This window comes from Mustela lutreola, chromosome 1, assembly GCF_030435805.1.
Source record: "Mustela lutreola isolate mMusLut2 chromosome 1, mMusLut2.pri, whole genome shotgun sequence".
In the NCBI taxonomy this organism is placed as follows: domain Eukaryota; kingdom Metazoa; phylum Chordata; class Mammalia; order Carnivora; family Mustelidae; genus Mustela; species Mustela lutreola.
In genome coordinates, this window is record NC_081290.1 from 237,780,036 (window position 1) to 237,806,963 (window position 26,928).

General features: G+C 39.1%; 1 protein-coding gene across 1 annotated transcript; it reads right to left on the minus strand.

Moving 5' to 3' along the window:
- Window positions 1–5,764: 5,764 nt before the first annotated feature.
- On the minus strand, window positions 5,765–6,712 carry LOC131838094 (olfactory receptor 2D2). The gene has a single exon (XM_059183815.1). The coding sequence runs from the start codon at window positions 6,710–6,712 to the stop codon at window positions 5,765–5,767; it is 948 nt and encodes a 315-aa protein (XP_059039798.1).
- Between the last annotated feature and the right edge of the window lie 20,216 nt (window positions 6,713–26,928).

Here is a 26,928-nt window from a genome sequence, read left to right on the forward strand (position 1 = left end):
CTATGGAAGGAGAAAAGGAATGAACAGCCAGAAAGCATCTAAAGAAAAAATTTCAAGCATACACCCCAAAATAATAATGAATATAATGTAAGGATTATGGTTCTTCGTTGCAAGTAACAGAGGCCGACTATGTGTGATTTAAGCTAGAAGGAAAAATCTTGAAATAATGGTCATTCTGGTCCTGCAGCCAGCAACACAGGCCAAAATCCTATGGACTGGGTGTGATGAGAACATCACCGCCACTCAGCACTAGATGGCGCACCTTACTCTGCCAACGCTATCAGCTCAGGTCTTGCAGCTGGAGCTTGATTCGCTGAGGCTGGAAATCTGGATTCCGTGCTTCTGCTGCCACTGAAAGAAAAACAAAGAAAGAAATTGTGTGTTGAAAAACACTACATCAGTCAGGCGATCAGGGTTAACAGCAATAGTGATAAGTCATATTGATAGTATGTACCCTTGAGAGGACATGATGGAAATAGCACTTTATCTTTGTGATCCTCCCCTCACACACACACCCATAACCTCAGGCTAATCATGAGAAAAACATCAGACAAATTCTAATATGTGGGCTTCCTATAAAATATATGACCAGTACTTCTTAACTGCAACTGTCATCAAAAGTTTATAGCAGCAATGTCCACAATAGCCAAACTATGGAAAGAACCTAGATGTCCATCAACAGATGAATGGATCAAGAAGGTGTGGTATATATACACAATGGAATACTATGCAGCCATCAAAAGAAATGAAATCTTGCCATTTGCGACAACATGGATGGAACTAGAGCGTATCATGCTTAGTGAAATAAGTCAAGCAGAGAAAGACAACTATCATATGATCTCCCTGATATGAGGAAGTGGTGATGCAACATGGGGGCTTAAGTGGGTACGAGAAGAATCAATGAAACAAGATGGGATTGGGAGGGAGACAAACCATAAGTGACTCTTAATCTCACAAAACAAACTGAGGGTTGCCGGGGGGAGGGGGGTTGGGAGAAGGGGGATGGGGTTATGGACATTCGGGAGGGTATGTACTTTGGTGAGTGCTGTAAAGTGTGTAAACCTGGTGATTCACAGACCTGTACCCCTGGGGATAAAAATATATGTTTATAAAAAATAAAAAATGAAAAAAAAAAAAAAAACAAACAGGTCTGAGAAACTGTCACAGCCAAGAGGAGCCTAAGGAGACATGACAAATAAATACAATGTGGCATCCTGGGTGGGATCCTGGATCAGAGAAGGGATATAAGAGAAGAAAAGAAAAAACAACAAAGTAAATTCAAATAAAGTATGAACTTAATAATAAAGGATCAGGGGGTGCCTGGGTGGCTCAGTTGGTTGGACATCTGACTCTTGGTTTCAGCTCAGGTCATGTTCTCAGGGTGCTGAGATCCAGCCCCATGTGAATATCCACATGCAGCATGGTGTTGGCTTGGGATTCTCTCTCCCTCCCCATCTGCTCCTCCCCCTGCACTCTCTTCCTCTCTATCACTCTCTTTCTCTCCCTCTAGCACATTCATGCTCTCAAATAAATGAATAAAATCTTCAAAAAAGTAATAGTGTGTCAACGTTGATTTTCTTTTTGTGGTAACAAATATCATAATTATAATGTAAGATGTCAATAATAGGGTGAAGTGGGTATATAAGAACTCAGGGTACTTCTCAGTTTTTCTATATGTCTAAAACTGATCTACAAAATAAAGTCTATTTTGAAAATAGAAACAGTTTGCTGTCCTTGCTTTTTCATGTCACTAGCTCCTATTACAGAGTCTAGACTGGGAGTATCTGATTGATTGAGTCCAAGTTACATGCTAGCTGCAGTGAAGACAAAGACATTGAATCTGAAGTGGATTTGGTGTCTATGGAGGATAGAGGCTCCAACTAGCCCAAGACTCCCAGACGACTATACATATGGAAAGGGTACTCAAATGATCAGAAACCAAAAATTGACAAATGGCCTATGACACCAGATCACCTCCACTAATGTCTTGACTATGTACAGATTCAGACTGACCAGTGTAACTCATGATCAACGTAATACAATATTCTGAGGACGTGTAGGACCCAGAATGTGGAGTGAAGAGATACAATAGCATCGCACAGGGAATGTTTCAGTTGGGCATTAAGATATCCTCATCTGATTGTATTACTAATGTATTCCCTACTGCTAGTACAGTATCTGCCACATATTAGATCATCAATAAAAATTTGCTGAGTAATATGTGGTCTAGGAAACATATTGGCTCTAGTAAGTTTTCTCTTTTTTTTTTTTTTAAAGAAAAAATCTGGATGTCATGATGCTACATGGAAATGGAGTTGTAGCAAACATCTCAAGGAGATGTTGTAGCAAAGAGTTGTAGCAAAGCATCTCAAGGATCAAGTCCCAGAAAGCTTCAGAATCCTTTACCTTTTTAGTGAAAGTCACATATTGAGAGAAACCTTACAAGGTTATTCCTTAAGAAATATCTGGACCTTTAGTAAAGTGACTGCAACCTGAAAATTACCTTGCTCGATTACACAGCAGAGTCAGTGCTTCAGTGGATCTCTGAAGGCAAATAGAAACATCATATCAATAAGATGTGAGAGAAAGTCTGGTCCTTCTCCTTCCTACTCTGTGCCTTTTCCATTTCTCTGCTCTTTAATTGGCTGTAGAACAGAGACTAATTTGAGACTAATTTACTGGCAATACTTACAAGTCAAAATTTTTATTTCGCCTAGCAACTTTAATATAACTTGTATAAAGGTCAGCCTCATCACAAACAATTCATAGCACATACCCTATCCCCAATCGTGGAAAATATCATCCATAATTCTGAAATAACCTACTAATGGCCCTCTGAGTATTGAAGCTTTAAGTGAACAGCAGTGGTACAAATAAGAAGTCATCTGAACTTGGGGCTCAGCTTTGTCAGATTTTCATTTCCAAAAATTGGGGGATGATAATCTCTATCTTACAGTGTTTTGTGCGGATGAGTGAAAAGATATTTATAATTTGCTTAAGACAGTAATGGGGACATGGGGCAGCTGGGTGGCTCCACCACGTGGATTTTCAGCTTCCCCTTTTGTGGCCCCACAGAGTGAACCACTTTTTCTGTGACAGCCGCCCTGTCTTTGCACTGGTGTGTGCTGATTCCTTTCTGTTTAAACTGGAGGCTCTGACAGCCACTGTCTTATTTATTCTCTCCCCTTTCTTGCTGATCCTGGGGTCCTCTGTCCAAATCCTCTCCCCTGTCTTCAGGATGTCCTCAGCTGAGGGGAAACACAAGGCCTTCTCCACGTGCTCAACCTTCTGGTTATCTCCCTCTTCTACAGCACTGCCATCCTACAGTACTTCCAACCCAATCCAGCACCTCTCCTGAGAGCAAGGAAACGCTATCACTTGCCTACACAGTGGTGACTCCCATGTTGAACCTCATCTATAGTTTAAGGAATAGTGAAGTGAAGACTGCACTAAAACGAGCCATCAACAGGATCTTGGGGGGCGCCTGGGTGGCTCAGTGGGTTAAGCCGCTGCCTTCGGCTCAGGTCATGATCTCAGGGTCCTGGGATCGAGTCCCACATCGGGCTCTCTGCTCAGCAGGGAGCCTGCTTCCTTCTCTCTCTCTCTGCCTGCCTCTCAGTGTAATTTCTCTCTGTCAAATAAATAAATAAAATCTTTAAAAAAAAAACAAAAACAAAACAGGATCTTGGGCCCTCAGAAACTATGACTGACCAAAGGAGTGAAATGCAAGGAGAAAGGAAAGAAAAAAGAATTCCTCAATGGGTTTTGGTGCCTGCTCATTCTAAAAGCCATGATATATCCACTAGAATTTTGGACTTTACTAGGATCTGTTTCTGAATGAAACAACATGAGCAATGAAGGAGAACTTCTATAGGCCTGGGTCCATAAAACTGGGGGACAACATATCTGAGGATACTGCTAATTGACACAAATTGGGAGCTGATCTGAAGGTTGACAGTTGTAGTGACAACACTACAGTTTGCATTCTGTACTTGTTTTAACTTTTCTTGAACTTCCTCAACCATGTCTTTTTATAACTTCCTGCTTTACATTACCTATTTTTTCAAACTCTACCTGAAACTTTTAAGGATCTTTCTGCTTACAAGGTAAACTTATGACAATGGTAATAATAAGTGGTAGACTTTTGTTTCATTCTCTGACTCATTTTTTTTAACTCACAGTTTCAGTACATTTTTTTTTACATTTGATTATATATTCTCTCAAATTTTTTTAAATTTTCAGCATAACAGTATTCATTATTTTTTCACCACACCCAGTGCTCCATGCAATCCGTGCCCTCTATAATACCCACCACTTGGTACCCCAACCTTCCACCCCCCACCACTTTAAACCCCTCAGATTGTTTTTCAGAGTCCATAGTCTCTCATGATTCACCTCCCCTTCCAATTTCCCCCAACTCCCTTCTCCTCTCTAACTCCCCATGACCTCCATACTATTTGTTATGCTCCACAAATTAGTGAAACCATATGATAATTGACTCTCTCTGCTTGACTTATTTTACTCATTTTTAATCAACATTCAGTATGTGTTAGAACCTTTTTAGGCCCTGAAGACACAGCATTGAAGAAAATAGACAAATTTCTTACCTTGGGGAATTTATATTCTGGTGAGAAAGAAAATAATAAAAGAATACTCAAAAACATCCACTGGCTTCAGAAAGGGGAACTCTCCTACATTCTTGGTGGGAATGCAAGCTGGTGCAACCACTCTGGAAAACAGCATGGAGGTTCCTCAAAAAGTTGAAAACAATGCTACCCTATTACCCAGTATTAGGATAAATACTAAGTATTTACCCTAAAGATACAAATGTAGTTACCCAAAGGGGCACATGCACCTGAATGTTTATAGCAGCAAAGTCCACAATAGCCAAACTATGGAAAGAACCTAGATGTCCATCAACAGATGAATGGATAAAAATGTGGCATATGTATACAACGGAATACTATGAAGCCATCAAAAGAAGTGAAATCTTGCCATTTGCAATGACATGAATGGAACTAGAGGGTATTATGCTTAGTGAAATAAGCCAATCAGAGAAAGACAATTATCATATGATCTCCCTGATATGAGGAAGTTGAGAGGCAACGTGGGAAGTTTGGGGAGTAGGAAGGAAATAAATGAAACAAGATGGGATCAGGAGGGAGACAAACCATAAAAGACTCTTTAATCTCACAAAACAAACTGAGGGTTGCCGCGGAGAGGAGGGTAGGGAGCGGGTGGTTGAGTTATGGACATTGGGGAAGGTATGTGCTATGGTGAGTGCTGTGAAGTGTGTAAACCTGGTGATTCACAGACCTGTACCCCTGGGGATAAAAATATATGTTTATAAAAAATAAAAAATTATATAAAAAAAAAACTTCTAACCAAAAAAAAAGACTTTATTTATTTATTTAAGAGAGAGAGAGAGAGCAGGAGAGGGGACAAAGTCAGAGGGAGAAGCAGACTCCCCATGGAGCTGGGAACCCAATGTGGGACTCAGTCCCGGATCTCTGGGATCATGACCTGAGCTGAAGACAGTGGCTTAGCCAACTGAGTCACCCAGGCATCCCAGGATTTCCTAACTCTTATGTGTTAACTCTGACTTAAGAAGGAAGGAGACCCTAGTTCTATTAGTCCATGAATTAATGTAAGATGGAGGGTAGGTCCGCAACAAGGTCCAAGGATGAGTATCTTAACATATTACGAACTTCCTTAGGAACTACTCAACAAATCATAGAGGTAGGAAGCTAAGAGATTTCTATAGTCATTGGCGGATATGAAGCCTGCATGGGAAATTCCTTGTTGCTACTTTCTTCAGAGCTCCCTTCACATCCTTGTTCCTCAGGCTATAGATGAGGGGATTAAGCATGGGTGTCACCATTGCATAGAACACAGACACCAGTTTTTTCTGTTCTTTGGAAGACTTTGGTGTCATGTAGGTCACAATTCCTGACCCATAAAAAAGGATGACCACCAGGAGGTGGGAGCCACAGGTAGAGAATGCCTTGAGCCTCCTCACAGCTGACTTCATCCTCACCACAGTCACTATTATGTGGCTATAGGACACCAGAATTAGGGAAACAGGTATGAGGAGAATCACGACACCCATGAGGAAAATGGCCATCTCTGAAGTGCGGGTGTCTGTGGATGCCAGGATCAACAGTGCAGGAGCCTCACAGAAGAAATGAGCAATACTATTGCTGCCTCGATAGGGTAGCCTTAATACAAAAGTGGTATCCACCACAGACACCAGAATGCCACTGGTCCATGATCCTGCAGCCAGCTGGACACACAACCTCCAAGTCATGACGCTAGAGTAATGCAGAGGGTTGCAGATGGCCACATACCGATCATAGGACATCACTGCCAGAAAGGCACACTGTGTGCATCCAAAAATGAGGAAGAGTATAAGCTGAGCTGCACAACGTGTGAATGAAATGACCTTCTTCCTGGATAGCAGGTGGACTAGGGCCTGAGGAATGATGTTGGTAGAAAAACAGAGGTCAGCCAGAGATAAGTTGCAGAGGAAAAAATACATGGGTGTGTGAAGCCGCGAGTCAGCCTGCACAAGGCACATGAGAAGCAGATTTGCAAGCACGGTGACCAGGTAGACACCCAGGAATACAATGAATAGCAGCTTCTGCGTGTGGGGGTCATCAGAGAGTCCCAGAAGGAGGAATTCGGTCACCTGTGTCTGATTTGATTGTCTCATAGTTTGTATTTTTTTCAGTAAGAAGTCACCTCATGCCAAACATAGGTCCATATAACCTATAAAATATATCAATCAGATTTGGAAGACTTTGGGATTGCTCTGAGTCATTACTAGCCATTCCAAGAATCCCCTTTATATAGAAGAGGATCAGGTTGCTTTAGTCGGAATTTTCGGTGTTGTAAAACTTAATACCCTTAGGTTGGTGTTTTTATTTTTAGTGTCATCTGCAAATGTAGAGTAGATCAAAAGAATTGTCTTCTTTATTCTGAATATGATAATTCTAATAATAAAAAAGATTGAATTAATCTATAAAGCATGGCATTTAATTTCACTTTATTATTAGCTAAAACCCTTGAATCTTATGCTGCTATCGCCACATGTCCCCTGTTTTAAGATGGTGTTTGTTTGTTTGTTTGTTTGCTTTGTTTTGATGCCTTGGGCATACAACTGTTGCTTCTTCCCTGAAAAGATGTCACTAAGGAATAAGAAATAAAAAAGAAGCATTGTGCCTTGCAAAACTGACATTTTTTTTTTGAGAAAACAACCTGCTTTGAAAAAGCTCAGACACTCAGGAATAACTGGATAGTATGCCATAATCTCTGGTAATCCCATCCACATCTTAGGCTGGAAATCTTAGCCATCACTTAATTTCTAAAATAATAGACATACAATCACGACTTTTCCATTTGAAGCCACGAATTTGACTAGTTTTCTGCATTCAGACTAAAGAGCACTAATCAACCACCTCTAGCTCCTTATCACGCACTGCCTTACATTATCAGTCTATTCATCCCAGAGTTTAAAAAGTTCCTTGAAAACTGTACATTTTTCATTTTATTTAAAGATTTTATTTATTTGATAAAGAGTGAGTGAGAGCACAAGTAGGGGGAGCACCAGAGGAAGAGGGAAGACCAGGTTCCCCACTGAACAGGGAGTCTGATACGGGGCTCAATCCCAGGACCCCAAGATCATGACCTGAGCCAAAGGCAGACACTTAACTTATTGAACCACCCAGGAGCCCCTATATCTTCTTCATTTTTGTGCCTTGTTTTTTAAGATATGGCATAGGGGCTTATATGATTGATCATCACTAATTAAAGTTAATGAAAATAATTTGGTCATATTGTTTAGTAGAGTTCTTTAAAAAGCCTACCACATTCTGATCTCACTGAGAAGTCAATATAGGTTCTTGCTGACTTTGTCCCCACACACAGGAAGAACAACCAACAATATTGAAGAATAAGACACCACTGAGAGACGCCTAGATCATGGGGCTTCTGGGTTCTTCAGGGCTGAAGAAACCCCTGCACCACAGACACCAAGACAGATGGCATTAGAAAGGTAAGAGAATATTAAGGTGGGCACGTGTTGTGATGAGCACTAGGTGTTATATTGCCACTACAGAATCATTGAACACTACATCACAAACAAGTGACATACTATATGTTGGCTAACTGAACATAATAAAAATAGAAAGGTAAGAGATGCAGCTACACAGTGACTGCATTGTCCTTCCCCCACATCTGTTCAGAACCATGTAGGGAAGTCTCTCCTGAGCCTCCTATTACTCTAGTAGGAAAAGAAAGCCCAGGGAGACAATCTGCAGCACCCTAACATTCTCAGTTGCTTTGCGGGAGCATGTGCTCTGATCTCACACCAAAGGGACTGCAGGGGAATCAATGGGGCTCAACCACCAGGTATCTGATTGTGATAGAGAAGTGGGGAGGGGCTTGCAACAATCTGCATACAGATTTTGGCAGACCAAATTTATACCTGCAGTGTCCAAGGACTAATCCTAACCAGAGGTTTTACTCATCTGCAGGATCAAGTCATGGGGGAACTCTGATCAGATAACAGGGTGAGGTACAGATCTGCCTGATTCAGATCCATAAAGGAGTTTTGCTGACCTTAGAGCCTGGTTTGCCCATGCCCAGCAAGGGAGCTAAATCACAATCCTACCTGCAGTGAAGAGTGTTTTCTTGCCCCTTCTGACCAGAAGGGCTTATGGCAAATCCTGGAAGCAGTATAGCCCAGCAGCACTCAAGCTGAGAGATGTGTGGGGGGAGTTGATTGCACCCAGAGCAAAACCAGTATCAGTGGAATATTCCTGTGCTACACGCTGGCAAGGGAGTTAATGCATAGTCTAGGCTGAGGGTAAATCTCAGCCCGTTCCAACTGGAGAGCCTTCCTGAGAATTGAGAGTAGCCTGGAGTGACCTACTCCCTTCCACTCAGGCAAAGAACCTAGTACCTAGCCCCACCCATTGTCAAGAGTGTCTTCTGACCCCACCTGCCTGGGAGGACTGGTGAAAACTCTTAGAAGCAATGCAGCCCAGGGACAATGTGCAAAGAGGTGGTGCACAGGGCTGAGAGGTTCCAGAGCAAAGCCAGTGGCTCTGCTGCAGTCCTGATCATCTGGTAAGCCTGATTAGAGAATCCAGACAACCACAGAACACTTCCTACAGCCCCACTTAGGTAGGGAACTAAGACAGCAGTCCTACCAGTCTATTCTCAGCAAGTAGCAAATCTTCATCACGTTAACAGAATGAAAGAAAAGAATCATATGATCATCTCAACAGACACAGAAGCATTTGACAAAATTCAACATTCATTTGTGATAAAAACTCTTAACATATTACACATAGAAGGAACTTATCTCAGTATAATACAGGCCATGTGTCACAAGCTCAGAGTTAACATTCATACTTAATGTTGAACAGTTGAAAGTTTTTCCTCTATGATCAGGAGCAAGACAATAGTCCCCACTCTCACCAATTCTATTCAACATAGTACTAGAAGTCCTAGCTAGGATAATCAGGCAAAAAAAAAAAAAATGAATAACAGTTATCACAATTGGAAAAGAAGAAGCAGAGGTGTTTGTATTTGCAGCTAATATTTTGTATACAGAAAATCCCAAAACTCAAAAAAAAAAAAAATCTGTGTTATCTAATCAGTGAATTCCATGAAGTTGCAGGATACAAAATTAACATACAAAATCAGTAGCACTTCTATATGCTATCAACAAATTTCTGAAAAATCATTCCCATTTACAATAGCATCAAAAACAAAATACTTAGGAATAAATTTGAGGAGGTGAAAGATGTCTACTAAGAAAACTATAAGACATTGATGAAAGAAATCAGAGACACATATGAATGGAAAGCTGTCCCATGTTCATGCTTGGAAGAATTAATACTGTAAAATGTCAATACTACCAAAAGCTATGTGTAAATTCAATGCAATCCTTATCAAGAGTGCAATGGCATTTTTACAGAAGTAGATAAAATACTGCTAACATTCATATGGAACCACAAAAGATCCCAAATCGCCAAAGAAATCCTGAGGAAGAAGAACAAAGCAAGAGGCATCACACTTCTTGATTTCAAGCTATATGATAAAGCTATAGTCATCAAAACAGTATGGTACTGGCATAAATACAGACAAATTAACCAGTGAAACAGAACTGAGGACCCAGTAATAAACCCAAACACAGACATCTAATGTTGGACAAGGGAACAAAAATTGCTAAAGGAAGAAAAGACAGTCTCTTCAGTCAATGGTATTGGGCTAATTGGATATTCACATGTGATAGAATGAAACTAGACTCACAAAAATTAACTTCAAATGAATTAGACTTGAATGTAAGTCCTGAAACAAGGAAACCCCTAGTAGAAAACATAGGCTCCTTGACCTAGGTGTTGGTAATGAATTTTTTAATATGACATCTAAAACATAAGCAGTAAAATAGAGAATAAATGAGACTATAACAAACTGAAAAGCTTCTGTAAGAATATATCAGACTAAAAAGCTTCTGCACAGCAAAAGAAACCACCAGCAAAGAGAAAACCAACTTACAGAATGGGAATGAATATTTGCAAAAGCATATATCCATCAAGGGGTTTGTATACATAATATATGAAGAACTTACACAACTCATTAGACATAGGAAAACTATGTAGACATGTATCACCACATGCCTGTTAGAATGGACATCATAAAAAAGAGAACAAATGCTGACATGGACAGGAGAAAAGAGAACCTTTATGCTCTATTGGTGGGATTGTAAGCTGGAATAGCCACTATGAAAAAGAGTATGAAGAAGCCTCAGAAAAATAAAATATAACTACTACATTATCCAGCAGTTCCCCTTTGGGAATATATCCAAAGAAAATGAAAACCATAATTTGCAAGAGTAACTACACCCCTGTGTTCATAGCATTATTCACAATAGCCACGAATTGGAAACAGGCTAAGTGTCCATCGATGGATAAATGAGTAAAAAAAATAGTGGTATATATAGAATGGAATGTTACTCCACATGTAAAACTAGGGAATTATTCTATATGAAAAACAATGGAAAATTATTCCATATGAGAAACTAGGGAATCATACCATTTGCGATACTATGGAAGGACCTTGAAGGAATTATGCTAAGTGACATTTAGTCAGAAAATGACCAATACTGTATTATCTCATTTTTAGGAGGAATCTAAACCATACAAATGAAAAAAAAAAACAAATAATAGAAAGAGATCAGACTTGTTATAGAGGTGGAGGATGAGAAGCGGACGATTTGGAAGAAGGTGACCATAAGATACAAAAATCTGGTACCAAGATAAATCTGAGGCATAGAATAGACAACATGATGACTATAGCTAAAACTGTTTTATAGTATATCTGAAACAGTGAGTACATTCTAAGAATTCCTATCACAATGAGAATTTTTCCTTTTTTTTTTTCTTTTTAAATTTTCTCTATAGGAAAAGATTGATGTTTCCTGAAACTACTTGCAGTTATCAATTCACAATATATGAAAATCAGGTCTCATGCTATATTCCTTAAACTTATACAGTGATGAATGTCAATTATTTCTCAGTAAAACTCGGGGGTTGGGGAGGGGGATGAGTATCATTATCCCAGAGAGATTTTCAAGAGTTTGGGAGCAATAATAAAATTTCACTGAACTCTTCAAAAAGAAGGGAGAGAAATTTGAAGTCTAAAGTTTGAGTCTTCTATGCAGAGTTTAGGCTTTCAACCCTTTATCTCTTTGGGAAAGTGCCTCAAAATAATGTTTTAAAAGTATCCCTTAGAATGTGTAATGTTGCTAAGGAAACCAACCATATCAAAGTATAATTTTTCAAAATAATTTTAGAAAGAAAATATGTGACATAATAATACATGTGCTTCTCTAGTAATACATTAAATTTCAAAAGGTGGCTGATAACCACCTTAATTTCAAAATAATGAGCTTAAAGGAGATTTCAAGGTATCTCCAACAACTGTAATACGATATAAAAATACTTGTGATTTCTGTTGGTGATAAAGTCATATATAGCTGTTAATGATTCTTCTTCTTCTTTGACTTAGTTACCAACATTAAAACAAGACAGAGATTTTGCATTCAGTTAGAGTAAAGTAGAAGTAAAGAAGTAGCATTCACACCTCAAGTGAAGACCGGCAGGCTGAAAGAATGCCTAGTTTTCTCAAAAAGAAGCAATCAAATTCTATGTAACGGGACAATGGAGTCTTAGGCTTCTGGATAGATCTGCATGTCAAAGTGATGAAAGGCTCCAATTCATCACTGAAAGAATACATGAATATAACAAATTACTGTGAACAATCACATCTCTGCTTGATGATCCCTTATGGTTCCCTTATCAGACCACAGGCCACCTTTCCAGCCATTTTCCCTGCCACATAGCTAGGACACACTGGTTTTTTATACACCACTGATCTTTCCTGGGCACAATCCCTTAATTCAGACATATACCCACTACTAGAGTTCGCATCACTTTCGTCCAACATTCATATGAATACTCGGTCACCTTATTTGTAGAGCAAATGTCCAAGCACCTGCTTGGCACTAGGGATAAAGAAAAAAGACCCAACTCCTGAGGCCAAAGAATCTCAGAGGAACCTAACAATGGTCATGTTTTATCCTCAATGTCAGTATATTCCTGGGAACATCATAGATTCACAGCAAATAATAGTTTAATGAATGAATGTATTGGACCAATTGAGTCTTTATGACCTAACAGTTATTTAAATCTAACTAATAAAGAATTGCTTCTAAAAAAAAAATGTAGTCTATCGCTACAATAGTGTACATAAAAAACTTTTTTTTTGAGAAGACACGCTATTTTTTAGGTACCTTCAGAATTTCCAACCATCTAGTGGAAGGTATTACTTAGTTAGTTCTTGGAGTCTCCCCAGGTCCTTTAGACTTTGCTTCTCTCTCCATCACAGTTCACAGCCTTCCCAGAGTAGGAATTAATGCACGTCTCTAATCTCAGGGAAAACTAGATGGTAAGCAAGTATGCTCAGTTTTGATGAAAAGAGAGAGTGAGGGCATACAACTGAACACTTCTCAAGAGTTTTAAGTGATGTCTATATCAGTGGTAAACTTAATGGAAGGGCAGCTACAGGATATTGCTGATTCTATACCTTTATCTGGCTAATAACTACAAGTTTTTAAAGACTCCATTTAGGAAAAGTATTATCCAGGAACACCTTCCATTCTTTTTTTTTTTTTTTTTAAGATTTTATTTATTTATTTGACAGGCAGAGATTACAAGTAGGCTGAGAGGCAGGCAGAGAGAAAGGAGGAAGCAGGTTCCCTGCTGAGCAGAGAGCCCAATGTGGGGCTCAATCCCAGGACCCTGGGATCATGACCTGAGCTGAAGGCAGAGGTTTTAACCCACTGAGCCACCCAGGCGCCCCAACACCTTCCGTTCTGATACACAAACGTTTCCCATTCCCCACTCCCATTTCACTCCCAACACATACACACATTAGGAAATAAAAACACTCACAAACATCTAGAAACTAGATGAATTGGTGTACCGTCAGTACCATGAACTATGTAGATGTACATGTATCATGTACATCCATCAAGGCTAAAAAGATTATACATTGAAATTAGCTTCTTTCTCTGCTACACTGAGATGTTCAAGGGCAGGGACCTCATCTGACTGCTCTTCATTCACAGCAAATAGAATAAGTTGGTACAGACTAAGTGTACAACACGTGGTTTCTGAGCTGATTGGACTTGAGCCAAAACACTGAGAGACAGTCAATGTGAGTCAGAGTGTGACTTGTGATCTGTCAGAGGATAGGAGCTCTCACTGACCCTGGCACAATAGTAGAAGGCTACACCCCTGACCTCTCCTGATTTGTTTTTAAAAGCATATTATTCTCTAATGAGAATGTGGAAGAGTAAAGGTTCCCCAAGATGACTGTGAATCTGCCCCCAGGGTCAGGAAGCTTCTGAAAGGAAAGCATGTGTACTGTCAAGCTTTCTCTCCTATTATTCTGCCTTTTCCCTAGATTTAACATCAACTTTTCAGTTCATTTCCCTAAAAATGGCATATATTATGATTCAAGCAAGAGGATAGATCAGGAAGCCATGCATTTTCTAATCTGACATTTTCTAATCTTGTAGGAAGAAGATTTTGAGGGAATCCATAAGAACCAAGAAAAAAGACTGAATTTCAGTTCTGATTCCAAGATCTTTGGTGCTCAAAATCACCCATTCCCTACCCTCCATACCCACTTCCTGTCTTCCAAGCCCAGCTCAATAGAGGCATAAAAATCCCCTCTCAAAATCCCCTCTCAAAGAACTCCATGGAAGTTCTGCTTATGTCTCCTCTAGGCGAGGACCATGGTCTCCTTCACAGGGAATTCGACATTGTAGTTGCAGTTTGATAAGATAGATCCACTGTGGAAAAAACCTTGACTAGATCTATTACAGAAGATTTAGCTCTGAGAATCCGACTGTTTGGACAAAATCAGTTGAATTTTAAAAGCAAAATTTATGAAGAAGTAGAAACCAATTCACTGCCAATATACACCCAGTTATTACCTTTGTCCACCTTGTGCCTTCTCTTTCCATCCCTTTAATAGTCTTACAACATTTTCTCATCTGGTGAAGGAAAACAGATAAAATTAGCATGTCAAAGCCAGTAAACATCTCAGTGTTGAGGGGGAATCTGCCACGGGTGTATTGGCTGCAGGAGTGGGCAGAGTGGAGACTGCAAGACTGAGGTCCTCTTGTCATAAGTCATTCGAGTCCAAGAGCTCAGTAAAATCTCTGAGGCCAACGTCAAGGACAAGACAGAGAAGGGAACCCCCAGCACTGCATTGTCCTCATGCTCCATCCAAAGGTCTTATTGACATCAGGACATACTAAGCCACAGTAGTTCCATTTAAATGAGGACACCAGAAGGATACAAGGAGCAGTCTCTGGAGTGGCTGAAGTGCTCAGGAGAATTCTGAATCATTAGGGTAGATCTTGAGCTGTGTTTTCTCTCAGAGGTTCCCAAATGGTTATAAAGAGAACAGAAAATAACATGCAGTTAGCACTCACCTCTCCACTTATGGGTCCCCTGACCAGTTCTTCTCACCTGTCTTCTTTCTTGGGAAGTGAGGTATTGTTGCAATTAAGTATTTGGTTTGTAGACTCTAGGTTGCAGCCCCATTATATTACATACTCTGTGTATGTTTTCAAGAATTTCATCATTTGTAGAAGGTGAATATGATGTGCCCCAGATGATGATATACTTCAGTTATTAACATTTTAACAATATTTTCATGTCTTTATTTACATACATAGTTATTTTAATAACTTAATGCTAAGTTGTAGCCTTAATGCCCAGAACATATAAGGGGCTCCTACAAATAAGAAAAGTCAGTAATATCCAATTTTTAAAATGGGCGAAGACTAGAACATGGACTTAGAGCGTAGGAAATACAAATAGTTAATAAGAATATAAAAAGTATATTACATAATTAGCCACCAGAATACGTAAATTAAAATCACAGTGAGGGGCACCTTGGTGGCTCAGCTGGGTAGATGTCTGACTTGATTTTGGCTCAGGTCATCATCTCAGGTTTATGGGATCAAGCCCCATGTAGGGCTTCATGTTCAGGGCGGAGTCTGCTTGTCCCTTTCTTTCTCCTCCTCCCTGTGCTTGTTTTCTCTCCCTCTCTCTCTCTCTCTTAAATAAAAAAAAAAATTTAAAAAATAAAACCACAATGAAATACCACTAAGCTTTGTAAAAATGGATTAAAACAACTGAAGATGTGGAGCAATATTCACTGCTCACAGGAGCATAGTTTGGTACAATCAATATAAGAAGTCCATTTGGAAGCAACTTTGAAAACTAACCTTAAATATATGCCTACTCTCCTACAGTCCATTTGTTTCACCTCTCGTGGTATACAGGCCTTATGGAAATGAGTGTTTACTTCCACCACACGTACATACAAGTATTTTCGTTAAACAGCCATACTCAAAATAATCAGAAATGGCAACAATATAAATTCAGATGGACAAGATAAAAGATAAATTGAATGAAGTGGGATACTATTGTTTATTTTTAAAAGAATGAACTACTGCTACTTGCAAACACAGAGACAGAAAGATGTCTAGTAAAAAAAGCTAGACATATAATAAGTATATTCTATAGGATTCCATTTCTTTGAAGCTCAAGAACAAGCAAGACTAATTTATATTTTTAAAATTCCAAATAATGGTTACCTTTGAGAGACTGTGATTTGGAGTTGACTGGGAGAATTTTGGTGGTTGTGAGGGTTCTGCTTTCTGATCTATATAATAGTTACACAGACATATACATACATAAGACTTGTTGAGCTGTACTGAAGATTGGTGTACATTCTGTATGCAAGTAATACCTCATTTAAAGAGAAGGAGAGGGCAGGGCGCCTGGGTGGCTCAGTGGGTTAAGCCTCTGCCTTCGACTCAGGTCATGATCTCAGGGTACTGGGATCGAGCACTGCATCAGGCTCTCTGCTCAGCAGGGATCCTGTTCCCCCTCTCTCTCTGCCTGTCTCTTTGCCTACTTGTGATCTCTTTCTCTATCAAATAAATAAATAAAATCTTAAAAAAACAAAAATAAAAAAAAATAAAGAGAAGGAGAGAGACTCCTGGGTAGCTCAGTTGGTTAAGTGTCTGCCTTCAGCTCAGGTCATGATCCCAGGGACCTGAGATGGAGTCCCACATCCAGCTCCTTGCTCAGAGGGGAGCCTGCTTGTTCCTCTACTTCTGCCTGCAGTTCCCCTCTTGTGTTCTCTCTCTCTCTGACAAGTAAATAAATAAAATCTTTTTAAAAAATAGAAAGAGAGAGAAAAGAGGAAAAAGATGAAGTTAAGCATTTAATTCAAACTTCTGGGTCTTTCACAGGGGTGTGAAGTAGTGAAGCAAATCCAAAGGCACAAACAAGTAAATAATAGAAAAGAAGAAATCAGTGAAATAGAAAACAAAATATAAATATAAAATTAACAAAATCCCAAATTTTTCTTTACACTGATTACTAAGATAGCCTAAAGTCAAAAATTATTTGTTAGAGCGAAAATAGTAAAGTAGGGAACTCAAGTGGCCCTCCCTCTAAAGAAATACAAAAAATATCCCAAATGCTGTCAGAGCACACTTTATCAGCTTCTAGAAAATAGAAGTTTACAGCACTCAATTGAATGTTTAATCAGGAAAAAGACAACTAAAACCATGTTTGTGTTGTTTAACTTAGTCCAACCATGAAAGTGAAATGACATCTCACAGAATAGGAAAATATAATTGCAAATCAAATATCTGAGGAGGGTCTAGTATGCAGAATATTTAAGGAACTCATGCAACTCAAAATCAAAACAGATGAACAACACAATTTAAAAATGGATAAAGGACTTGAAAAGGAATATCTCCAAAGAAGATATAGAAATGACTGACAAAAACATGAAAGGATGCTGCACATCCCTAGGCAGGCATTTGGGAATTGCAAATTAAAACCACAGTTAGAAATGGAACCTCTCGGGGCACCTGGGTGGCTCAGTGGGTTAAGCCGCTGCCTTCGGCTCAGGTCATGATCTCAGCATCCTGGAATTGAGCCCCGCATCGGGCTCCGCAGGGAGCCTGCTTCCCTTTCTCTCTCTCTCTGCCTGCCTCTCTGCCTACTTGTGATCTCTGTCTGTCAAATAAATAAATAAAATCTTAAAAAAAAAAAAAGAAGAAGAAGAAGAAGAAATGGAACCTCTCTAGATGTCTGTCATAATCCCTGAGGGAGAGGGGCAAGCATATAGTCCCAGTTTGGGAAGGGAAGAGGATTTGCAGCATTACCTCCTATTTGCCACATTCTCTTCCTTGTATCAGGAGAACTCTAGCTCACCATCTCTGCCCATTCATCCTATACTCAATTCAGAAGCGAGTGCTTCTGAATTTGAGTATGTTTTCTAAATTCCGAGCCCCCGATGGTGAGTTTGCCCTCCACATGCTGGAGGAAAGCTTTTGATTGACGTATGGTGTTATGAAGCTACTAAGACTAGTTGGAGACTTGATGGTGTCCAAGACTAAAGGAGAACACTGATCACCTTTCTCCTTAATCCTTGCCCAGCTAACTCAACAATGGAGGTTGGCTAGAGGTTGGTTAGAAGTAAAGGCATTTAAAAAAAAAGAAGAAGAAGTGAAGGCATTTAGAAAATACTTGCAACATCAGGGGCTAGAGGAATGGATATGATGTCACTTTTGGTTTAATAGAAAGCTCTCAGATCAGTAAATGAGGCTAGAGGCAATAGCCTTAAGGTATGGATTAGTAGGGTCCAGGGATTGGAGTCTCACCATGGTTCCTCTTCCTTGTCCGAGGACTAGACATACCGAGGACAATGTGGCTATAGCAGACAGTCATGGCAGTCAGTGGCAGCAGAAAGAGATAGTAGAAGGTTAAGAGGTTGTAGGTGATCTTTTGCCATCGAGCCTTTTAACTGCCTTCGGTGACACCCTGAGTGAAGGGGACTGGGCCAGCTTGGCGGATGGTATGTAACAGGAACAGCTGGAGAAGTTTGAGGACTGTTAGAGGTGGTCTCCTTTCACCTTCCCACCAGTCACACTATCTCAGTTCATCTTTAATTCTCTGCAGAGCTGCGTATTGCTGAGTTCATCCATAGGACCATATTTAAAAGCTTAAAAACTTGAGAGTCCCTATTTTCCCCTTATGCTACAGAGCTAATCATTAAGTTTGTTAAATCCTGGAACTTAAGGAATCTTGCTTTCTCAAGTACTATTCTAATATAGCATTTTATAAAAGGATATTTCTAACACCTCACGAAAATTTTTAGCTGAAATGATTTTTCTGATGTGTCTAATTCTGTGGTAAAAGAAATTTTGCATAAAATGGTTGCTGCTAAAATTTCAGGCCATTTTGCAATCACTCTGTGAAGTGAGCTTTAGAAAGAGTCTTATGCACAATAATTATAACAGTGAAACAATGTTAAGTAATAAAACTTAACTTTAAAATAAAAAACTTTTTACAAAAAAAAAAAAAAGAAATAGAATCTTTTCCTTTTCCACTGGTAATATTGTCAAGCCACAAAAATAAAAGCCGGGTTACACTGTGGGGCGGGGGGGAAGGACTACAAAGTGAAACAGAATTGAGAGCTCATATACTGGGTGTTATAGGCAGCTGATGAATTATTGAACCTTGCATTAGAAACTAGTGATATTCTGTATGCTGGCTAATTGTACTTATATTTAAAAAAAGAATTGAGAGCTCCTAGATAGACATATGTAAAATTGAAGGTACAACAGGGTTATAACAAAAAGCATTCGGAAGGTAACAAATAGTGCAGTAAAAAGTATTGATAAATACTACTTTGATACTGAGAGAAAATAAAACAGGATTTCTCCCTAACATGACACAAGAAGGTAGACTCTAAATGGGCTAAATAACTAAGAGTTCAAATAGAACAATGACGTTATAGGAGAAAACATAACAGAATATCTTTTGACCTACAGGAAAGACCCTTCAAAACACAGAGCATAATGAAAAACTTGATGAATTTGATTTCCTCAAAATCTGGAATTTGTCTTCAATGAAGAACATGATTAGTAAAGTTAAAATGTTGATGAGATCACAGACCTGTACTCCTGGGCCTAAAAATACATTATATGTTTATAAAAAAAATTTAAAAAAAATTTTTTTAAAAAACCACGGAATGGGAGAAGATATTTGCAAATGACAGTACAGACAAAAGGCTGATATTCAGGATCTATAAAAAACTCCTGAAACTCAACACACAAAAAACAGACAATCATATTAAAAAATGGGCAGAAAATATGAACAGACACTTCTCCAATGAAGACATACAAATGGCTATCAGACACATGGAAAAATGTTCATCATCACTAGCCCTCAGGGAGATTCAAATTAAAACCACATTGAAATATCACCTTACACCAGTTAGAATGGCCAAAATTAGCAAGACAGGAAACAACATGTGTTGGAGGGGATGTGGAGAAAGGGGAACCCTCTTCCACTGTTGGTGGGAATGCAAGTTGGTGTAGACTCTTTGGAAAACAGTGTGGAGATTCCCCAAGAAATTAAAAATAGAACTTCCCTATGACCCTGCCATTGCACTATTGGATATTATACAAAGATACAGATGTAGTGAAAAGAAGGGCCATCTGTACCCCAATGTTTATAGCAGCAATGGCCACAGTTGCCAAACTGTGGAAAGAACCAAGATGACCTTCAACAGACGAATGGATAAGGAAGACTCCATATACACTATTATGCCTCCATCAGAAAGGACGAATACCCAACTTTTGTAGCAACATGGACGGGACTGGAAGAGATTATGCTGAATGAAGTAAGTCAAACAGAGAGAGTCAATTATCACATGGTTTCACTTATTTGTGGAGCATAACAAATAGCATGGAGGACAAGGGGAGATGGAGAGGAAAAGGGAGTTGAGGGAAATTGGAAGGGGAGGTGAACCATGAGAGACTATGGACTATGAACCATAGTCTCTCATGGTTCACCTCCCCTTCCAATTTCTGAAAAACAATCTGAGGGTTTTGAAGGGGCGGGGGGTGGGAGGTTGGGGGAATCAGGTGGTGGGTATTAGAGAGGGCACAGATTGCATGGAGCACTGGGTGTGGTGCAAAAACAATGAATACTGTTATGCTGGAAAAGAAATTTTAAAAAATACCAAAAAATGTTGATGAGAAAATGGATGAGATATTTGTGCTATGTAAAACAAATAGAATAAGAACTTAATATCAGGAATTTATAATAAATTCTAAAGATCAAGAAGAAAAGGAAGAAACCCCCAATAAGAAAAACAAAACAAAACAAAACAAAACAAAAAAACAAAAAGAGGATATACAAAGGAATTCACAGAAATTAACTTCTAAGGGTTGCAAAAACAGAAAGCAATACTCAAATTCATTAGTACTGAAAGGTATACAAACTAAAACAACAAAGAGATATCTGTTTATCCCTATTAGGCATGCAGAAATTAGAAAGTCAGATATTGTAAAATATTGGCAGATATAGAAAAGAGAGGAACACACACCTACATTTGGGAAAATGTAGAGAGATACAGCCAGTCTGGGAAGAAACCTGGTATCATTGGGCCACCTTTTGCCTATGCAAAGGATATAGTCATGTCACAGAAAAAGGAAATGAAAATGATCAATAAACATATAAAATTATGCTCATCCTCAAGCATAATTAAAATATCCTATAATAAATTAACAGAGATACCATTTTTAACCTAATGCATTAACAAAATTGAAGAGTTTCAAAATACCAAATGTTAGTAATTGTGTAACTAAATAGGAAATTTTTGTTAATTAAATGCAACTTTTCAATAAGATAGTTGGCAATATCTATTGACATTTATCTAAAGGGATGTAATTTTAGATCCTGCAATTAAGCCTCAGAAAGTTATCCTTCAAATATATTTGACAAGGACTATATGTTCCAAGAAGTTCATTGTGGCACTGTTTCAATGTCTAAAGAATAGAAAAAATCCTTATGTCCATTAATATGGATATGGGTAAGTAAATTACAGCATATTTATTCCTTGGAACATAATCATTTATTTTTAATGAGTTATATTTATAGGTGCTATGAAATCAAAACTAAACTATAAATAATGTGCATGTAGAATCACAAAAAAAAGTAAAACAATAAAATTCAAACTACTAGCATATCCTTACGGTGATAAATGACATTTTGCAGAAACTAAATTACCACCTGAAATATGATTGGGAAATTGACAACTTCAGGGCATTTTCTTGAATCCCACATGGCTACACTATCATATGACAGCCTGTTCTTCCACCTGCTTTTGCTTACATTCTTCGAACTTTAGCTCATATGAATGCACCATTTGGATCTAAAATTTATCTTTGAAAACATGTTTTCACTAGCTTGAGAGAGCTGTAGGAGAAGTTCCATTTTCATGTGGCCAAACCAAAGTCTTAATACCTTAAAAATTAATAGGTTAAAAGTCTCCTTCTATAAGACTGTCCTTCGTTAATTATTCCCACAAAAGAAAAGTTTGGACTTTATGTCCAGTAAATTAACAACTTTAATGTAAGAGGCTACCCAGAACCCCTGCTATCATGCTGATATAAAGACCATGCCAACCAAGTTCAGCTCCACCACTTCAGGTGATCATATAGCACCAAAATAATCACAAACCAAAATGAAGGTACAAGGCCTGGAATGCAGCTATAGTACTGTTAGAAAGTTGGCATCCAGATAATCCAATATCTGCTTACTTTCACCTCTATTTCATTACTATATAAATGAAAACACATGTTTGATAACTAGTAAACCCCTGAGAAGATAACTGCTGAGCTGTTTGGAATGACATGGGCATAAGGTTTGGAACAGGGATGTTAGTGTGGATTGGAAACTTTAGTCTGTGACCTCATGTACAGCACCGAGTGCCCTAGGATGTCTCAGAGGATGCAAAGGTAATAAAGCTGAGGGCTTTTCAAGCTCCAGGGAATGCCCTGTTTACATACTCTCAGGACCTCACCTCTAAATATATCCTTGAAGGAAAAATGCTCTGTTCAGAACTGGGACCTAGGAGAATTGGCGTTTGTACCTTGAAAGAATAAAGGCTGGGGGTGGAGTCAGACTCCTAGGGATGACTCTTGTGCAGGCCCTGGGAGCCATTACTTAGGAGCCAACCCACAATGGGTGCTGTCTTTAGAGACTGATCTGCAGGCTGCAGAAATCATTGCCTCCCTCACTTGATCCTCCATTCCTTCACCAGTGACCCTGCAGCTCAGTTCCTGCCTCCTCTCTGTCCTCAGGTGAGAGTGGACAAGTTGTTGATGGGTCTCAGTCTGGAATCTTCAGTACCATTGGGGGGTGGGAGGTGATCATGGCATTGGGAAAGGTAAATTTGGTCATTTACTTCTTGCACATCAATGTTGTTCCTTGCTAGACTCCTAGAGACAACAATTGTATTCCCACTCTTCTCCAGAATCCCAGCTCCAAAATGCTTTTCATCATCAGGGATAGGGCTCCTTCCAGAGAGATCACAGAGGCTGTGCCTCTTGCTATTGAAAAGCAACTGCCTGATTTTCCCTTTCCTTCCTGTTTTAGCCCTTCAGTCTTCATTGTTTCTTTCCGCTTATATGTGTTCTGCCATGACCCATTGAACAGACAAGGGCTGGAGGGAAAACAGGACTCTTGCTTCGTGGAACCCCATGAAGAACTCCTTGCTTTTGAGTGTTCTCTGGTTCTGGGAGATGTGAAGGAATCAGGACTGCATGGTACGCTGTTCTAGGAAGCCTGGCTCTGCTACCCAACCCCCTGGTGAGTTACAACAGACAGCAGAGTGTGGGTCCCATTACAATCAATGTTGGCCTTCTAGTCCCAAAGAAGATACTAGCCCCCACTGCTTGTGCCCACACACACACACCTCATATCCTTCACATCCAACTCAGGCATGGTGGGTTCCCAAAACACCCAGCCTTGGTCAGTATCCAATTGGCTCAGTATATACTGTGTGACATCTTTTGTTATTGTGAAAGATTTGGTGGTCATGAGGGTACATGTATGAGAATATGGAATACTCCAGTGAGTATATCTGTGGTATGTGGATTTCTGTGTGCTTATATAAGATACTATGAAGCTGAGAGCGAGTAGGTATATGCAGCATGTGGCATGTGTCTATAACAAAGAATAACACCATGCATGCAATTGTATGTGTGTGAGACATGGTAACGAGGAAAGTCCATAGTAGTTACAAAGTTATTAGGGCCTCAAGAATAAAAGATGCATTGCCTGTCCCTTTGCTTTGGGGACAGCCAGACTTACAGATCTCTTCATGTCTTTCTTCCTTCTTCTACTTTTTCTCCATATCTCTAGATTCCCTCCAACTTCAGTTTCCATTCCCTGATTTCTTCTAATTTCTACTCTCTTTATTGTATTTTCCCACTCTGATTTTTCTTCCTCATTTTTTCTCTGAATTAGACAAAGACATGTCATTGCTTGATTAATTAGTAAACTTGACAGAATCATATGAAATCTTTAGAACATGGAAGAACTTTTATCCCTGACCTTCTTTGGAATACAAATGATACCATATTTCATCTTATTTACCTCCTTTTTCACAGATTTTTATTATTCTCCTGTTTGGCAGTCTTCCCAGTCAACATATACACATACATATGTAAATGTACAAATCCTACATTTAAGGAATAGAGAGATAGTCATTTTTTAATATAATGTGCAGTCTCTCCCTGGATATTAAGTTTTTATTGTGCACTAAGAGTTTATCAGTGAGGATACCGGGGTGGCTCAGTGGGTTAAGCCTCTGTCTTTGGCTCATGTCATGATCTCCAGGTCTTGGGACCAAGATCAGCATCTGTATTGGGCTCTCTGCTCGGCAGGGAGCCTGCTTCCCCCTCTCTCTCTGCCTGCCTCTCTGCCTACTTATGATCTCTCACTCTCTCTCTCTCTGTCAAATAAATAAGTAATTAAAAAAAAGTTTATCAATGACTGTGGACTCTGAGAAACAAACTGAAGGTTTTGGAAGGGTGGGGCCTGGGGGTTAGGTGAGCCTGGTGGTGGGTATTAAGGAGGGCACGTATTGCATGGAGCACTGGGTGTGGTGCATAAGCAGTGAATCTTGGAACATTGAAAAAATAAAATAATTTGAAAAGAAGACTTTATCAATAAGATAAGGGTATTTTTAATTTTTTTTTCATTTATTTATTTTCAGCATAACAGTATCATTATTTTTTCACCACACCCAGTGCTCCATGCAATCCGTTCCCTCTATAATACCCACAACCTGGTACCCCGACCGCCCACTCCCCCACCACTTCAAACCCCTCGGATTGTTTTTCAGAGTCCATAGTCTCTCATGATTCACCTCCCCTTCCAATTTCCCCCAACCCCCTTCTCTCTAACTCCCCATGTCCTCCATGCTTTTTGTTATGCTCCACAAATAAGTAAAACCATATGATAATTGACTCTCTCTGCTTGACTGATTTCACTCAGCATAATCTCTTCCAGTCCCATCCATGTTGCTACAAAAGTCGGGTATTTGTCCTTTCTGATGGAGGCATAATACTCCATAGTGTATTTGGACCACATCTTCCTTATCCATTCGTCCGTTGAAGGGCATCTTGGTTCTTCCACAGTTTGGCGATCGTGGCCATTGCTTCTATAAACATTGGGGGTACAGATGGCACTTCTTTTCACTACATCTGTATCTTTGGGGTAAATACCCAGGAGTGCAATGGCAGGGTCATAGGGAAGTTCTATTTTTAATTTCTTGAGGAATCTCCACACTGTTCTCCAAAGAGTCTACACCAACTTGCTTTACCACCAACAGTGGAAGAGGGTTCCCCTTTCTCCACATCCCCTCCAACACATGTTGTTTTCTGTCTTGCTAATTTTGGCCATTCTAACTGGTGTAAGGTGATATCTCAATGTAGTTTTAATTTGAATCTCCCTGAGGGCTAGTGATGATGAACATTTTTTCATGTGTCTGATAGCCATTTGTATGTCTTTATTGGAGAAGTGTCTGTCCATATCTTCTGCCCATTTTTTGATATGATTGTCTGTTTTGTGTGTGTTGAGTTTAAGGAGTTCATTATAGATCCTGGATAGTCAAGAAAACAAAGAGGCAACCCACGGAATGGGAGAAGATATTTGCAAATGACAGTACAGACAAGAGATAAGGCTATTATTTAATGGACTCATCTCTAGAGAGAAAGATACACAACAATGCATACACACACACACACACAATCTGTATGAATCATACCCATTCATGTTATTTCGCAACCCTCTTTTGAAACTCAACAGTGTGAGCAACATCTTTCCACAGAAAATACGGATCTACTTCCATTTAATGGCTTAAGGTTAGTGCATCATGATCACAGCAGCCATTTCTTGAAATGGAGCTGTCAACATTGTGCAAACTACTTTCCATTAAGTTCTTAATTTAATCTTTACATCCATGCTATGAATTTGTGGTTTATATCCATTTCACACAAGGAAACTGAGGCATAAAGGAACTGAATCATAGGCAAAGGCCACAGAGCTAAGAAATAAGAAGAAAGAATTCAATCCATGCTGTATGATTCACACATCTCTACTCTTACCCTTTTCTCTATGTGGTATAGATTATATTATATTGGAAAACAATGTGTTTAACACATCACCGATTGTTAGGCTGTAAGCTGTTTTATTTTGGAAACAATCCTATATGTGAATATCCTTTGAAACCAAGTTTTATGGCTACCCGTAATTATTTCCAAAAGTGAAGTCCTAAAAATAGCTTTATTCAGGAAAAAAAAAAGCAAACCCATTTTGTAACTTTATATTTTTTATCACGTTCCAGGGAGATTTTATAAATGTTACATGCCTACATTTTTCATATCTGTTTGCCCCATTCTCAAAAATACAGTTGGACATTTCAATCTATTTCAACTTTGCTAATCTAATGGGAAAGGAACATTACCTACTATTTTATTTTCTGTTTCTCTAAGTGAGTGCAAATATTCTTAACATAGGTTTTGGGCATTTGCATTTCTTCTCTGAATTGCCTATATAATGTCCTCTTTGCATCATTTTCACTGGTATTCTTTTTACTCTTTTTAAATGCTCTTTGATGTCCTAGTTTTCTATTTGTTGTTTATATATTTAAGTGTATCTGTTCTTGTGGTTTGATATGTAAATTCCTGTTGATTAGTCATATTGAGCATCTTTTTATGTGTCTGTTGGCCATCTGTCTTCTTTGGAGAACTGTCTGTTCAGGTTTTCCACCCATTTTTTTATTGGATACATTGGGTTTACAGTGTTGAGTTGTATACATTTGTCATATATTTAGATACTTACCTTTTATTGGCTATGTCATTTGTAAATATCTTCTCCCATTCGGTAGGTA